Source organism: Mixophyes fleayi, chromosome 4 (assembly GCF_038048845.1).
Source record: "Mixophyes fleayi isolate aMixFle1 chromosome 4, aMixFle1.hap1, whole genome shotgun sequence".
Taxonomy (NCBI): domain Eukaryota; kingdom Metazoa; phylum Chordata; class Amphibia; order Anura; family Limnodynastidae; genus Mixophyes; species Mixophyes fleayi.
Window position 1 is genome coordinate 19,589,844 of NC_134405.1, and position 18,389 is coordinate 19,608,232.

At 44.6% G+C, this 18,389-nt stretch overlaps 1 protein-coding gene across 7 annotated transcripts in view; it reads left to right on the forward strand.

Moving 5' to 3' along the window:
• The first annotated feature begins 708 nt into the window (after positions 1 to 708).
• MINK1 (misshapen like kinase 1) overlaps positions 709 to 18,389 on the forward strand; it is a 57,471-nt gene continuing 39,790 nt past the window's right edge. For 4 of the 7 annotated variants that reach the window (XM_075206386.1, XM_075206391.1, XM_075206388.1 and 1 more), the window contains exon 1: positions 709 to 3,410. In XM_075206386.1, coding sequence (XP_075062487.1) covers positions 3,354 to 3,410 — 57 coding nt within the window. In that variant the 5' untranslated portion in view covers positions 709 to 3,353. The remainder of the gene's footprint in view (positions 3,411 to 18,389) is intronic. The other 3 variants (XM_075206387.1, XM_075206390.1, XM_075206393.1) reach the window with 2 other exon arrangements.

An 18,389-nucleotide genomic window follows, 5' to 3' on the forward strand; every position in this document is an offset into this window, starting at 1 on the left:
GAGTCCGTGAGACTGACCCGAATTTCGACATTTGGCAAGTATGAGCTACGCTGCTCCCAACCCCTGGCAAAACACCCTTCGATTACTGGATGCACCAGAGCCCCCTGCTTCTGGTGTGTACGACACCCGTTTCCCTTCGCTATATACCTCACAGCGTCCTTCGAAATGGGACAAATGCGCAGAATGTGGGACGGCGGAACTGTCCCGTGAAATCAGGACACTTGGGAGATATGGTGACACTATACAAATGATAATAATAATAATAATAATAATAATAATAATAATAATAATAATAATAGCAGGCATGTTATGCTTATATGAATCTGCCCAGTGTTCCTGGAAATAATTATTAAACGCATTTTATACTACACATTAATTATAATTATATTATTATAATTTTCCCACAGTTGATTTTAAGTAGGACAACAACCATTTCCTATTATCTGTAGCTTACTCACACTGGGAATAAATGTTCCAACTGTCAGAGGTTGTAACACTATTGCTGGGCTGCACTGTCAGTAAGAGGCATCAAGCTGTCAATCAAGTCCTACTCAGGGCATATTGCCCTTTTCCAAAATGGCCGCTGCTACACTGTCTAATGCCATCATCCTGCTCCTCCCTCCTCAGCATGACTGCACGGCCTGGAGGGTGACGCGCTTAGCCACGCCCGCTAAATCCGCATCAGGCCACGCCCCCTCAGGTGTTGCCTCCGATGCTGCAGCGGTTGCCTGTAATGTGACATTTTTTCCTCCCCGCCCACCCTCCCTTTTCCGCTCGGCTCTCCAGCCAATCGGAGGCGGCGTGCGGTGCGCGAGACCCCGGTGCGCGTGACCCTCTCCCCCCAGGTGCGGCCTCGCGGAACGGGGGGTTACCGTTGGCACGAGCGGACCGGAAACGGTGCAAGGTGCAGAGAGCTGACGGTGACCGGAAGTACCGGAGCGTGAGTGACGGGGCCTCACCCAGGGTGCAGACATTGCAACCTGTGCAGGGTCTGGAGACCACCAAATTATCTATACTGCCCCCCAGAGGCTGGAGACCCCTCCCCAGTCACCCTATAGGGGGTGTTACTGCCACCAGAGACCTCCAGCGGTGTGTACTGACCACTACATGGACTGGAGACCCCCAAAGTATCTATACTGAGTCCTAGAGGAACTGAGGATCCCCCAAATTATCTATACTGCCCCCCAGAGGCTGGAGACCCCTCCCCAGTCACCCTATAGGGGGTGTCACTGCCACCAGAGACCTCCAGCGGTGTGTACTGACCACTACATGGACTGGAGACCCCCAGAGTATCTATACTGAGTCCTAGAGGAACTGAGGATCCCCCAAATTATCTATACTGCCCCCCAGAGGCTGGAGACCCCTCCCCAGTCACCCTATAGGGGGTGTCACTGCCACCAGAGACCTCCAGCGGTGTGTACTGACCACTACATGGACTGGAGACCCCCAAAGTATCTATACTGAGTCCTAGAGGAACTGAGGATCCCCCAAATTATCTATACTGCCCCCCAGAGGCTGGAGACCCCTCCCCAGTCACCCTATAGGGGGTGTCACTGCCACCAGAGACCTCCAGCGGTGTGTACTGACCACTACATGGACTGGAGACCCCCAAAGTATCTATACTGAGTCCTAGAGGAACTGAGGATCCCCAAATTATCTATACTGCCCCCCAGAGGCTGGAGACCCCTCCCCAGTCACCCTATAGGGGGTGTCACAGCCACCAGAGACCTCCAGCGGTGTGTACTGACCACTACATGGACTGGAGACCCCCAAAGTATCTATACTGAGTCCTAGAGGAACTGAGGATCCCCAAATTATCTATACTGCCCCCCAGAGGCTGGAGACCCCTCCCCAGTCACCTTATAGGGGGTGTCACTGCCACCAGAGACCTCCAGCGGTGTGTACTGACCACTACATGGACTGGAGACCCCCAGAGTATCTATACTGAGTACTAGAGGAACTGAAGACCCCCCCAAATTATCTATACTGACTCACAGCAACTGAAGACCCCCAGTTGTGTGTATTGACTCTTAGAGGGACAGTCATAGGGACTAGAGACCCCCAACTGTCTAGCGGGATTGAGGAACCCCCAAATATCTATACTGAGTCCTAGAGGGACTGAAGACCCCCCCAAATTACCTATACTGACTCCCTGTAAGTTGCTGCAGGAACTGCAGACCACCCCAACTGTGTGCACTGACTCTTAGAGGGACTGGGGACTCCCAGCGGTCTGTGCTGAGTCTGAGAAGGGACTGTCACAAGGACTGAGCACCTTCCACTGCTTGCAACACTTAGAGGGATTATCCTAAGGACAAGAGGCATTCCAGGAGTGACTGGAGACCACCAGCTATCTTTGTTTGTTTTACAGGGACTGGGATCCCTCACTGCCTGCATTATATACCGGAGGGGGGACTGCCTTGGAGACTGAAGACCCCCCCAGCAGCCTGCATTCGTTCCTGAACAAACTGTCCCTATATACCAGTGGAGAGACAACGGAGACCCTGAGTTTTGTGCAAGAGGGATTGGCACATGGACTGGAGGACCGCCAGCTATTTACTCAGATTCCTAGAAAGGAGTAGTACATGGATTTGAGACCCCCAGCTGTGCTTTTTTCCATGCACTGTCAGGGAGCGTGAAGCTCTAACCAGAGAGCGAGAGCCGGGCTGGATATACAGATCTGCAGTGTGACTGCACACTCACAACACACACTGGCTCGTAGAGAGTGACAGGGCCCTGTGGGTTATCTTGTCAGGTGTCGACTTGTGTCTCTGCAGTGACGGGGTGCGCTCTGTGACTGTGTGGGTGTCAGATTGTGTAGCTGTGTTTCCAGCGTGGGTGTTGTGCACTGTGTGTTGTGTGTCTAGTTGTAGGTCTGTGTTGCTCCTGTAGGTTGTGGGGGTGTCTATGACAGGCTGTGACAGTGTGTGGGAGTTGTGTGTGTGTGTGAGAACACTGCAGGCTGCATGAGTGTGTTGTGAGCCTTGTTGGGCTGTGTTGTTGTTTGCAGTGCTAGTGTGGGTGTCACAGGTTGTGTGGGTTTAGTGTCTGCAGCAGCATGTGACTCACTGCAGCTTGTGTGTGAGTGCTGTACCATTGCTGCTGTGTTATTGCCCTGTGTCCGATCTCTTTATGGAACTGCAATGTGTGTGTGGGCCTCTAGCACATCATTAATGTGAGCATCTAACCATAGTGCACGTAAAGACAGCCTTGTATACACAGCAGTGTGCCTGAATAGTTAACGTATCATTGTGTGCATGTGTTGCCTGTTGTGTCGGGCAGTCCATGTGACCTCTTGAGCAGCGTGCGTTGTGACTGCACACCTTGGCGTCACCCATCGCGCACAGAGTGAAAACATGGCCTCAGACCCCCCAGCCCGGAGCCTGGATGACATCGACCTTTCTGCATTGCGGGTGAGAGAGGGTTTTGGGGGGGCCTTGTTGTACTCTATTACATACACATGCTGCCTTTCTCTTTATACACGCTTGGTCCAAAGAGCTGACAATTTGTATATATGATGACCGTTTTGGAGCATTGTTTATAGTTGAGACTCTAGGGATGTTGCTGCAAGATGGTTGCCTTGTGTCAATCTGTGCAGGTTGTGTCTGTGGTGCCCCCATTGTACACAAAATTAAAGTGCTCGCTGACCGCAATCATATCTTGGATATAACTATAATAGTTCGGGGCCACACAGTGATACAGACATGTAATGAAACTACCACAGACTTTTTGTCTGACAGCTGCCATTGTGGTCACTCCCATATTGGGTGGTACGAAGGTCTTCATGTCACAGAAAATATTACCTCTTCTTAAACTACTCCACCTTCAGATCATCATCATCATCATCATCATCATTTATTTATATAGCGCCACTAATTCCGCAGCGCTGTACAGAGAACTCAGTCACATCAGTCCCTGCCCCCTTGGAGCTTACAGTCTAAATTTCCTAACATACACACACACACTAGGGTCAATTTGTAAGCAGCCAATTAACCTACCAATATGTTTTTGGAGTGTGGGAGGAAACCAGAGCACCCGGAGGAAACCCATGCAAACACGGGGAGAACATACAAACTCCACACACAGATAAGGCCATGGTCGGGAATTGAACTCATGACCCCAGTGCTGTGAGGCAGAAGTGCTAACCACTTAGCCACCGCACTGCCCCAACATTCACTAAAAACATTGTCCTAGCTTTCTGGCTCTGCCTTTCAGCCACATCTATATATCACCAAGCAGAGTTGTTTATTTTCGTTACCGCAACACATCTCAGAAACAATAAAACATACTATAGCATACACTGAAGCTACTAACTGGGCATTTGAGAAAAGCAAGTGTTAAAACTGAGAATGTCTCAGCTGCCAGGATGCAAAGCTAATTATTTCTTTTGCAATGATCTTTTAGCTTTCTTAGAACACCCTCTGGTTAGCATCCACTAAATACAAACAGAGAGAGAGTAGCAGATAACAGAGAATATCTATATTTTCCTTGTATGGAACTTGTTTACATGGGTTTGGCCCATTGCATAGAGAAAATATCCCATTTTTCTTTTGTCACCTCTGTCCAATTTGACTAACAGGGTGACGCTACTGTGTCTCCTGGTGACGTCTGGCATCCAAACTCCTACATTGGTGCCCCTATTGCCGAGTTTGTTACTTAAGGACCTCTGGTCATACCTCCCTATAAGTCTTAAGGAATTGGGACAATCTACAAAGCGATGGGTTGTGCTGAAGAAGTGGTATTGTCCCACCATTAATACCACTAGTTCTTATTGAACTTTCTCATGAACATTGATTGGTACAACCCACAGGCTGGCTGCTTCCACTATATGTAGCCAATGGGTACACTTTTTTTTGTGTCTGCTGTAATCATGGACTTTTATTGCTTCTTTTCTTTTCTCCATATATAGCAAGTTCTATGTACTCTATTTATCTTTTTATTGTTTTCATCCTGTAACCAGAGGAGTTACTTAAGCATAAAGTTTTGGAGGAAGCCCATCTTGTAGCCCAAAACAATTATTCTCTCCTATATTCGCAATGAATTGGTGGCATCACTGAGAAGCAAATTGCCTCTTTCCTTAGTGATGTCATTAGTTCTTAATGAATTGATTGGCTGCCTTCCCATGAATATTGGTTCAGACCACAAAAAAATGTCTACCCCTGCTGTATGTTGGAGACGGGCCCACTTGAGAGGCATGCCCTATATAACGGAACAATAGCCACTCATTCCTCGCCCTTTGTCCTTGTAGCATGTTCACAGCCTTGAGAATCTCAATTTCCTGCTCATTACTGCAGAAGTAATCTTCTCTGCATATTTTCACACTGATCATATGTAGTATCCGGCTTAATCTCATGGTAACCTTAGGACCATGAAAGTTGTGTGTTTGCATAGTAAATCTGGAATCCCGTATCTGATTTGCTTAGTAAACCGGATCAGCAGCTTCTCTGATGCCCGACGGGAACATGATGGGCACACTTTGGTGCCAAACCAGCCATTCACCAAATGTGGGCACCACGTTGGTGCGCAGTTGACACATTAGTAGGAGAGTAATCACTATGTCACGGACTCTACCACGTAGAACCTTTTCTGGATGGTGTGTGTAGCTGCTGCAGAACTTCTTTGCTGGTTACTGTGGAGATATGAACACATCCCCAGATGCGCTTCTTAGCAGGTGGGGTATCTGGGGGGGCCTAGTGTAAATATACGCAATGATGTTGCCAACAGCGCTGTCTAGCAGTTTGTTTGGCTGCTTATCTATTGAGCCCTCCGGCAGATAGTGATTCATTATCATCGCGGCTATATTATGTAAGGATGCCGCCGTCTAGTCACATTACTTATTTCTCATTTCCATTTGTACAACTGCAGGAAAGAAGAATTGGATTTATTAAGCTGCAAATGACTGGTGTAGGGTGTGTTTGTGTTTCTTTTCATTTTACATAGAAAATATGGCTTCATACTTAATAACCCTTTGAAGACTTTCTCTTGCATGCTATAGATGACAATGTATTACATTATATTATGTGTGAATAGGGTAGTGCGCCTTTAGCATTTGGTGACAACCGACATCTCATTACTGGGTATAAGTATCAGGACAGGATCACCCAGTGATGGGTCTATATATATAATGTACAGAGATCTCCTGACTGGATATTATCAGGACAGGGTCAGACAGTGCTGGGTCAATATATATAATGTACAGAGATCTGACTGGATGTTATTATCAGGACAGGATCAGACAGCGCTGGGTCTATATATATATATAATGTACAGAGATCTCCTGACAGGATATTATTATCAGGACAGGGTCAGACAGTGCTGGGTCTATATATATATATATATATATATATATATATATATATATATATATAATGTACAGAGATCTGACTGGATGTTATTATCAGGACAGGATCAGACAGCGCCGGGTCTTTATATATATATATATATATATATATATATATATATATATATATATATATATATATATATATATAATGTACAGAGATCTCATGACTGGATGTTATTATCAGGACAGGATCAGACAGTGCTGGGTCTACATATATATATATATATTACAGAGATATCTTGTGTGAGCAAATGCTTTTGCATAAATATCATACAATGGAGTCTGTGAAGCGGTGCAAGAAATTTAAAGGCCGAAAAAATGAGTGGCCTGTGTTTTGTGGTCCTCACGTCTCATTTATCTTTATGTTCTTTCCCACAGTGCAATTTTCCCATTTCTGCTATTACTTGAACATGTTTAATTTCTCACCAAAACCTACTATATTAGTGTTACTTCTAAACCTCTCTTCATCCTGGCAAGATGTTGCTGATATACATCACGCTTCCTTTGCATAAATGCAGATTAGCTCCACAATAGGACCAGTTCAGAGGTGGCGGTCATCGCATGTCACGCCCATGGCGACAGTAATTTATGCCATCGGTGAGGCTGCTTTCTGTCGTTTTTTTTAAGGGGGGAATCCTGAAAAGGGGAATTATTTTTTTTCTTTCCATTAACAAGTGTACAAGGTTGGGCTTTCCATTTTTGCAAAGATAGTGTATATGAATTGGGTTTGTGAAACACTATTAGTGCTCCAATATATACAAGAAGCCAGATCAATTTCTCCCTAGGTGATGCACGCATCTAAACATTGGACATAGTGGAAAAGCAAAGATTTTTTTAGAAATAATTCAACGCTGGTCTTACCTCAAAATACAAATATTGTTTGCTCAAATATGATGTATACTTATTACAGTGTGCACTTGAATCTTCGTTCATAAATTCATAATTACACCAAATATGTCGGAATTTGTTTTTTTCCCCCCCCTACATATTTGGTGGAATTATGAATTTATGAACGAAGATTCAAGTGCACATTGTAATAAGTATAGACCAGTGTTGGCTAACCTGTAACACTCCAGGTGTTGTGAAACTACAAGTCCCAGCATGCTTTGCCAATATATAGCAGCTTATTGCTGGAAGGGCATGCTGGGACTTGTAGTTTCACAACACCTTGAGTGTCACAGATTAGCCAACACTGGTATAGACCGTATTTGAGCATTCAATATTTGTATTTTGTGGTAAGACTAGCGCTGAATTCAGTGCCGTAACTAGGCAGGTGCGGGCGGTGCCGTCGCCCAGGGTGCAAGCCCAAGGGGGCGCAGCAGCCGCCCGCTACCTGTCTCTGTGCCCTGGTTCAATACTGTACACATCGCCCTACTTGAACTTACAGCCAGCTTCCACCTCATCGGCATCCGAACCATTGGAACGCATATGCGTTCCACTGGCAGGAAGTTCGGCATTTGGAACGCAAACTTTGCGTTCCAAATGCTGAACTTCCTGCCCGTGGAACGCATATGCGTTCCAATGGGACATTACCTGATTCAGCGGTCCAAAGGTGGTTCCAATTTGCTGCTGGTGTAACTTCACTGGAGCGGCGCCAGCCGGCTCTGTACTCTCCTGCATGCTCCTTCACTTACAGCCGCTTCCAGACTGTTGCGCATGCGCACCCCTCCGTCAAAAGTCCTAATGGATATTGGTGAAAAAGTTTCCAGTCTCCATGTCGGCATGAATAAATCATTCCCGGACATATTATTCAATTGAGGTACTATTTTCTGGACTGTGTTTTTTCATAATTTTTACATCTTTTCAAATGTTATTTTGTATATTTGTCTGCAGACATATATTTTATATATTTTTTTTATCATAGGGTATGTGTTTATTTATATATTATATTGGTATTTAGTCCTTTGTAATATTTTGTTTCATCGATCTCTCATTCACTCATTAGATATAAATCTGTTTAGCCTTATCCCTCTTTACCTAGCATTCATTCTTTTGAGTGCCGGGGAGTATATTTTGTTATAATTTCTATTCACTTAGAGAGGATTCGGTCTTTCCTCTCAATCTCCCCACAGTTTTGTCAGCCTTCATAGATACATACGGAAAGCACTGGTATTCTCCATTTTCTTTTATATATAGTATAATAGTCAGAAAGTCATATATATATATATATATATATATATATATATATATATATATATATATATATATATATATATATATATATAGAGCGCGAGAGAGATGGCTATATGTATATAGAGATATATATATCATGCATTTGCAAAGATGTGTAACAGAATTCTCTCAGTAAAGTGCTAGCCACACCTCCACATTAGGTTAGCCACACCCACTTGTCAAATGTCACTCCCACTTCAATGGGGGGCGCCGGTGCCCTGTCTCGCCCAGGGCACTAAAACGTCTAGTTACGGCACTGGCTGAATTATTTCTAAACAAATTATTTGCTTTTCCATTTTTGCACCTCTTATTTTTCGCACACAGACGCACTTCTAGTGTGCAGAGGCGCCTCATGTGAGCGAAAAGTAGTGGGCATCTTGATGCATTGCACATGCTGGTGTAGGTTTTGTGGTTTGTTTATGTTGCAGCTTGGAAATTAGACGTCGGCACACCATTGATATGTACACGTGCTTTTTGGCAACACATGTTGCTTTTGTGGTATTCCCAGCCATGTGGGACCGTCATATATAACGCGCTCTCTCTCTGTAACTTCAGATGGGATCTGACTACGACTGGTGCCATAATCCTATATATGTACTACCACCTGTTACTTGGACTTGTGTCCATGACTCATCTTCACATAAACTCTGCACATAATAGAAATGTGTTCATTCACTGGATTAATACTAGTTGTTATTCTAAGACTTATAATATGCTGTTATGGTTTACGCTGTAGTCAGCGCTTATTCCTTCCAGGACACTTGTGTGTCTATAGAGGATTATAGAAGTATGAGGTTTGTAAGCTCACAGCCTAACATCCAGGTATGTATAGACAGCTCTTTTTGGGTGTGCCCCTGTGTTAGACTGTGTCTGACCCTCCAGCATCATGGTGTTCATCTCTGCTGGCTCTGGTTCTATGACAGATTACCGTAACTGGGAAATTCCATTCCTAAACCGGGCTCCTAGTGTCCGTCTCGCTAATGACGTATGTGACAGTGACCCACATTTTTTATGGGGTTAAAGGGCAGCACCATGTAGGACTGAAATGGCTTAAAGTCCTTCGTTTATCTTATTTAATGCATTATATTTTCCTTCCCAAATCCACTCTTCTATTGCAGCGCTGTTGTTGATCTGCAGATTGGTAATATCATTGCTACTTGCGACTTTCATAGTACAGGTTTCTCTCATAAAGGGAAGAGGTTCAGAAAGCGGAATAAAGTCTGGAGACCACTGTCAGCCCACATAGACTGTGCTGTATGACATCATTTAATGGTTTCCTGCTTGAGACATATATACATTTCTCTTATAAGTACTTGGGACAGTTCCTAAGTATGGAAGCTGTATGAAAAACTTTCCTTTTTCTGCATTTTCTACACAGTGAATAAACGATTACATGTGAACAGTCCTTTATAGTATACATGCCATCATGATTTAAAGGGCATAGTTTGTCAACCACGTGCTTCTACCTGGCCTCCGCTTTCCAATGGTTGGTGGTTCTGGCAAAGTGGCTGAAGTATAAAGATTAGGGCCTGAGGATTAATGGCACGTGAGTGGCAGAGGTGCCCCTTTCCTCCAATACAGACGCTCCCACTCTGTTATTTCTCCGGTAACTGGTCCCTGGAGCACTGAATCCTGCAGTGTTACCACTGTTTTCACACTAGGAAGCCTGTTAGCCGTTCAATCCTGTGGGCAGAGCATTGTGGTAGAGGGATCTCCGCAGCCTTCCTGTTCTCCCCTTGTGCGGCGATGACGGATGATAATTAACGTGACGAAAATGCCATTGTAAATGAATAGGACCCTAGTTACTTTCTGCGTCTTCTCTGGTGTCGGAGCACTAGTAATTTGATCATTTGGTAATTTTATCCCATTTCTTGAACAATTGTTATTTGGTTAATCCTCTTGGTCTTGTAATCTGCGACTTCTTGTTTTAGTTCCCATGATCTAGGAGTCATTATCAGCTACTATAGTCTGGGGTTCTCTTGGCACCTAATAAGAGGGGAGCACGGTGGCCTAGTGGTTAGCACTTCTGCCTCTCAACGCTGGGGTCATAAGTTCAATTGCCGTCCATGGCTTATCTGTGTGGAGTTTGTATGTTCTCCCTGTGTTTGCGTGGGTTTCCTCCGGGTGCTCCGGTTTCCTCCCACACTCCAAAAAAACATACTAGTAGGTTAATTGGCTGCCATCAAAATTGAGCCTAGTCTGTCTGTCTGTGTGTGTATATATGTTAGGGAATTTAGACTGTAAGCTCCAATGGGGCAGGGACTGATGTGAGTGAGTTTTCTGTACAGCGCTGCGGAATCAGTGGCGCTATATAAACAAATGGTGATGATGTACTATCACTTACGAATCGCCTAACCAGTCGTGGTCCACCCCACATTTGCTACTGCAGTCTTATTTTGTGCTTTATTTATCTGACACAATGACGAGCTTCAAACAGACTCCAATGCCCACAGAGCTTCAGAAGAGGACGTGTAGGTGGTCATCATACCCCCATTAATGTCTTGGCACGTTGTCTCTCTCTAATGTTCCTAATTACCATCACGTAGGCCAGCTTGGTAGCAGTCCTAGAACAGACACATTACTGTAAGTCAGACACAATTAGCTGCCACAAGCACAGTAACCCAGTGACTGCGGAGAGGTATCCAGTCTTCTCTTATGTGTGTGAGCGGCGGATGTTGTACATTAAATCATTACTACAACAGTCCTTTATATTTCATCCAATAGACATCACATAAAGCCGCATTCCGATGTTGGACATAGGACACCTTGTGACAAATGGTTGTTGACTTTCTGTTCGTCTCCTCTGGCGATCTTTGTTTTCTTAGATTTGTGCTGAGCCGAGACAGACACAGCCAGTTGCCTGAAAATCATACACATCATTAAAATACTTTTGGTTTAATTATGATTTAGAAATAGAACTTGGGTCAGCGGCTTTCCGCGTAATCTCTGGCTTGTCATGCACAAACAAGCTCTGAGACACTCTGGTTCAATCTCTGCCTCCTTATACATTTTGTTTGTTTCTTGCTTAAAGAGGAAAGAAGCCTCTTATTGGGTGTTACACAGGCTGGGTATTTTACAGTTAGCTGATAAATGTTCCTGAAATACTTGACAGGTAATAACCAGTCTCATCCTTATACAGCAATTTATTTATTTGTTGTCTCCTTGAGTTGCAGATCTATCCTGAACTAATTGGCAAACTCGTAAATTAGATTATCCAAAGAGTAATGGATATGTTATGCTTTGCCATTTAAGCTTTTTGTCCTAAATTATCTTTTTTTTTACCCCATGTCTAAGACGCACACAGGTATTTTATTTTGTGTTTCCTACCCAGTGGACTGTTTAGGAGAGCGGGGGACACCCTGATGAGGTACCTGAATATAGCATTATGCTGTGTGCAGGGGATCCAGTGTCTATGTGTTGTGTACAGAGAGTGCCGTCGGGTTTACCCGCACAGAGCGGCACATCCAGGAAGAGGATACTAGGTCAGGGACACAGACTGTAATGAGAGTTAGATTGTTGTAACACTGTCCCACATCCTGCCTTTCTCTGCTGGCTCCTGCAGGTCTGTGTGTGAGAGGAGGTGGTGTACACTGCTTGCTGGCCTCTCACCCCAGGGAACCGGTTCCCGTGTGATCCAGGCTCTGTCACCAGAGGCTGCTCCACGCTTTGTAGGACACTGAGGAGTCTGTACAAGTCATATCGTCGCTGCACAGCTGTGTCTGTGTTTCGCTATGTCATTGTGTCTCCTGTCTATGTCCCTGTTTTATCATTTGTTCCACGTTTTGTTCTATGTGCTATGGAATACTGTAATTGTATCTGTTATCCTTGGTGTACATTACCTGCTCTTATGTATGCACAGTATCACTTCCCTCGTCCTGTATGAGATTCTCAGTATCTGTTCTCCAACTATGAACCACTTTCCTTGTGTGCAGTTCTCAGTATCTGTTCCTATTATACACTATATGGACAAAAGTATTCGGACACTTGACTATTACACCAACAGGGACTGTAATGAGAAGGTCTGGCTCACAATCTGTTCCAGTTCATCCCAATGGTGTTCTATGGGGTTGAGGTCATAACTCTGTGTGGGCCAATCAAATTTTTCTACACTGAACTCCTCAAACCATGTCTTTGTAGTCCTTGCTTTGTGCCCTGGGGCACAGTCATGTTTGATTAGAAAAAGGCCTTCCCCAAACTGTCACAAAGTTGGAAGCATAGCATTGTCCAAAATTACTGGGTATGCTGAAGTATTAAGATTGCCCTTCACTGGAGATAAGGGGCCTACCCAAACCCTGAAAAACAGCCCCATACCAATATCTCTCCTCCACCAAACTTCACAGCTGGCATAATGCAGTCAGCAGGTAACGTTCTCTCGGTATCCGCCAAACCCAGGCTCGCCCATCTGACTGTGAAACAAAGAAGTGTGATTCGTCACTCCACAGAACACGTTTCCACTGCTCCATGGTCTAGTGTCGGTGTGTTTTACACCACTACATCCGACGCTTCCATTAGTCTTGGTGATGTGAGGCTTGCATGCAGCTGCTCGGCCATGGAAACCCATTCCATTAAGCTTCTGCTGCACAGTTATTGTGCTTACATTAATGCCAGTGGAAGTTCGGAACTCTTCACCTATGGAATCAGAGCTTTGGCGACTTTTACGCACCATGCGCGTTAGCAGATGTTGACCCCACTCTGTGATTTTACGTGGTCTTCCGCTTCGTGGCTGAGTTACTATTGTTCCTAAACGCTTCCACTTCCTAATAATATCACTTACAGTTGTCTGTGGAATATTCAGCAGGGATGAAATTTCACAAACCATCTTATTGGAAAGCTGGCATCCTATCACAGTGCCACGCTTGATGTCCCTGAGTTTGCAAATGGAGACTGTATGGCTAGGTGCTTGATTTTATACACCTCTGGCAACGGGTCTGATTGAAACGCCTCAATTCAATAATTAACAGGTGTGGCCAAATACTTTTGTCCATATAGTGTGGTACGGTGCAGCTGTCCATACGTATACATTACCACCTCCTGTTTGCAATCCTTAGTATCTGATCAGTTCTGAATGGATAACTACACAGTACCTCATTTCGTGTATGGTTCTCGAGTAGTGACGCAAGACCACAAAATGTGTCCTGCACCTAACTGTAAATAGGCAGCACCATTGCCTTTATATCAGGGAGGACTGTCATACCACTTGTTTTGGCAAGGGGAATAGAAATTTCTGCAATAGCCTAGAGTGGAATGGTGCCCCCTAGAGGTCAGTTTATGATGGGACGAATGCAATTAGCATTTGAATACAACCTCTCTGAGATGGGAGTAACCACATTTACTCTGCCAGGACAGCTCTGTAGCTCCATTTAGAGGCTAGCAAGTAAAGGTGTGATGTATAGGAGATAGAGGACAGGGGATAGTGTAGCGGACAGTATATGACGTGTCTATGCAGCTTCAGCACGCACTATTTTATACTGAAATACAGATGGGTTACATGAGCAAGGAAATGACATGGTAACGAGTGCCCACTGTTGCCGTAGAAACCAAAGCATGCTGTGACGCAGCGTTACCCTGGTCGCCATGGTGACACACTGATACCAGTATATGTCTAATAGGTTTATGATTCATTGATCAGAATGTTCTACTTATCGGGGGATACATTGTATCGCTGCCCCTTCCCCCTATAACCAGCTCTTCCCTGTGGGTGTCCCATTGCGCTCTCAGTATAACTCTGGGATTAGTAGCCTGGATTTGGGTTCCCGCTCTTCGGTTGACAAGAGTAAAATATTATCTGGGTGCTGATGGTGGAAGCAGGCGGCCTTGTTGTACGCCTGGTAAAGACCTGGGTGGGCAGAGGAATCCTTTCTTTTACAGAGTAATATTACATTGTGATGGGGTATTTCTATCCAAAGAGGAGTGTGGGCCATCTATAGCTATTATATGCTGATGTTTGTATCCCCTGCCAGATAAAGACATGAGGCTGATCTGGAGGAGAGTTGAGCTGGGTACACACTGAAGAATTTTTCCGAACGACGTGTTATCTCAAACGATTATACCTACGACTGAAGGTCCGATCAGTCTGACGATTCATCCATACACACCGACACGATTTACCTTCAGATCTGTGCTCGTCATCTGGTCCTTCATCTGTTCCTCTAGTCCAGAGAATGACAGCACAAAATTCATTAATTCACTACTGTCACATTGTCACACCGATTAAAACCGCCTTGTTATAGTTATCCACATGTCCTAACGAATTTCGCTTCTGTGACTCTGAAACTAAATATTCTGTCTCAGAACGAACAAATGAATTATTCCTTCTACAGCGCTCTCTACATTTATTCACTCTGACATTCAGTGCTAACATCGGCTGAAAAGAGCCCGACTCTGTAAACTCGATGGAGATCGTCAGCATGAGTGCATACATACTACATGATCGTTAGGTGATTGATCGGAAAATATTGAACGGTACGACCAACCAAATGAGGTGACAATCGTCCATTTGGGCAGACTTTCGACCATGGTGTCACTACACACACTGACCCGACTTTCTAACGAGCGGCCGTATGTCGGCTGGTTGAGCCGATTATTGGATAAAAACCCTGTAGTGTGTACCCAGCTTTTAGGGTTTTGTAAGGTGTAGGTGAAGACACAAATCTTAGACCAGGAGCCAGTGACCGAGTGCTCCTGGTCTCCTATTGTTGACATTTTCTTAGTGCTTATCTACAGCACGGTCCCGGGGAAGGGAAGTACTGTTTACATGAGTGTGTAGGAGGGAGGAGGGGGGCGGGAGTAGCTTTAGCCAGATTCCTGCAGTAAGTAAGACTAGGGATTGTTACGTGGTAATCTGTAAGGCGAGACCATGTTTTCTTCTCTAGTGTGACATAAGACTAAAGCTGGATACACACAACACTGTTTTCAGCAGATTATCGGTCGGGCCAATCAGACGATAGACCTCTGATTGGCCAGATATCGTGTGGGTGTGTATACTTACACGATGATCGAAAGTCGTCCCAAAGTGCCAATCATCGTCTCATTTGATTGGTCGTACACTTTTTTGGTTTTTGCCGTTCCGATCAGCTTACGATCCAGCAGTGTGTATGCATTCTCATGACTGTCGTCCAGAAAGGTGAGGAGAGGACTCTTCATCCTGGGCTGTGACTGCGGATATAATGGATAATCCACGGGACAGCTCCGAGTGTGTTGCAGAGATTTATAACAGAGACTCTACACCTGCATCTAGCACGGACCCCGCGTTAAACCTGTCATGCTAAAAACGGCTATCCCCTGATCACACAAAGTCTGAGGGAGTTGGGCGCTTAATGGCAGAACTGTTATTTAGATCAGTTAGCGTTTCAAGGGAAAGAATGTGATTGTTCCGGTGGTCCGAGAATGCTCCGCTGCCAATACTCTGCAAAAGGCTATTTGATGTGTTTAGCTGGGTACCAGGAGAGGACACTGTGCTGCTACCTTTCAGTCGATGTTTATGAGAGAGGACAGCACAGATTAATCGGCATGCAGATCGGGACTTTTTTCTGTTGTTCGTTAAATTGGTAAAGATATCGTATCGTTAGTATTTTGTTGTAGTGTGTACCTAGCTTAAGCCAATCCCTATTGGATGTGTATGTTGTGGCTTTGCTTCCTATAAGCAGCATCCATGTCAGATGTTGCACTGACTAGAGTGACATGAGGGGATACGTTTTATGTACAGGTCCTGCCCAGTCGGTCTTCATACACGCACCTCAAATTGTTCTGAAATCACATAGTAACATTATTACTAACATAGTAACTCGTCTGTTTCCTGTGTCAGCGGCCAAGCCTGCCAAATGTAAGCTGTAATGCCCAGTGCTAATGAGCTAGTAATGGCTCTGTGTAAGGTGTAGAGGCAGCCATGGTGTTATGGCCTAACCAGTCCCTGGGAACAGAGGTGATAGCTCCCAGGCTACACAATGGCTGCCTCCACTGTGGGGACAAGTAAACTAGGTACTGAGTGCAAGACACAGGCCACCAGAAGGGTGTGTTTTCCGTATGACAGAAGGCAAATGGTGCGTTGTATAGATGGTCATAAAATGATGTAAACTAAGCAGCTGCCCTCTGCCAGTAGTCAGAGAATATCATTCATATAAGTGTACAGGATAACAATATCTGTATGAATCATACATTTTGTTGTGTGATGATGCTGTGGATCAATCTCTTATCCGTAATAACATTATTCCTACTTCCAATATTATAGTGTGTGTCCCTTGTTCTATATATATCTATATATATATATATATATATATATATATATATATATATATATATATATATATATATTTTCCCCAAAACTGTACCTAGTACTTGGGGTGGGCTCTTACCAGGCACCTATGAAGGACTAATACAACCCTCTCCCTGTTACTAATCCAGTATTCTTATGTCTCTCCCACTAGTCACTACGCTGCCTTCATATCATACTACAACTCCAAGGTACCATTATATTCCTTCCTGTGCTATTACCGGCCCACCCCCACATCGGGTATTGAAGTGCAATATCCCAAATACAGCTGGACCCTTCTGTCTTGCTCTCTGTCACTCAGGAGTGGAGAGCGTTCCACCCCTGGTTCACCACTGAGAAGTTAGTACCTGGCATTAATAGTCCTTGTTGTATCAATAACTTTTTCTTTTTTGGCTAGCATTTACTTAGAATAGAGATGGGCAATGTGAAGGTCTCCAGTAGTTCCATTGCATGCTGGGACTTGTAGTTCAACAACTACTGGACTGCCACAGGTTACCTCACCCTGTCTGGATAAGGTGTGAGCACATTCTACATGCATTATTGTGGTGTCTTCGGTTGCATAAGTCCGTGTGTGTGTATCCATTGTGCAGGTGGGTGTGATCTGTGTTTTCGGTATAAATAGTCTCAGAAAGGTGTGTCTATATCACTATTTATCTAAGGATCGGCTGCATTTCCCACACTCCTCACAATTCCCAGTCTCCCTGCTTTCATTATCCGCCTGCTGTAATTGTGTCACTCCCACCTAATACAGGACAGGTCCTGAAGGACTGTCCTCCTTCCACAATTTAACCCTGCGTATAGGTAACATGAGGGCGAAGCTCATACAAGGGCCGTCTTGTGCTAGAGGACTCCATATATCTCTAGTTTCTGGAACTTCTACAGGGAACTCCAGTCATTTATCAGCAAGCCTAGCAGAGAATAAATTGTACTCGCCCATTGTTCTGCGGACTATCCCTCGGCCGGTCCACCCACTCCTGTGACATAGATCAGCTTCCTGCGCTAGAATAAATATATCTGTGTCATCTCAAGTCCAGAGGCGTGTTTATATAGTATATAACTGTGTAGCTGAAGGCGGTATATGTATGTATCACTCCGTCAGTTCTCAGACTGAATAGAGATCTAGATAACAAGCCCAGACACCTGCAGCAGGTGCTAGATAGACTGCTGTGATACATGCCAATGGATCCGTCACTCCCTCTGTCTCTCTGCTTATCAAGGACAAGGATTACTACAGTGCCAAGGTGTAGAGGTCACTGGCTCATTGTCTAAACAAGTTCTGCTACCTGTCCTTGTAGTTGTTGTAATTAGGCATAACTGATAAACGGTTTTACAGGTTTTTCCTCTTTTTTTGGGACAGTGCAATTGTTTCTTGATCAACCCGCTGCTTAATCCATGAAAACATCCACAACTTAGAACAGTACCGCCCCTTCTCTATGGAGGTTTTTACAGATGAGTTATCATTTATTTGTTTATACAGCACCAGTCATATTGCAGCGCTGAACAGAACATATATCAGTCCCTGCCACATTGGAACTTACAGTCTAAGTTCTCTACCATATAAACACACACACACACATACGTATTAGGGTACATTTTGTCAGCAGATTA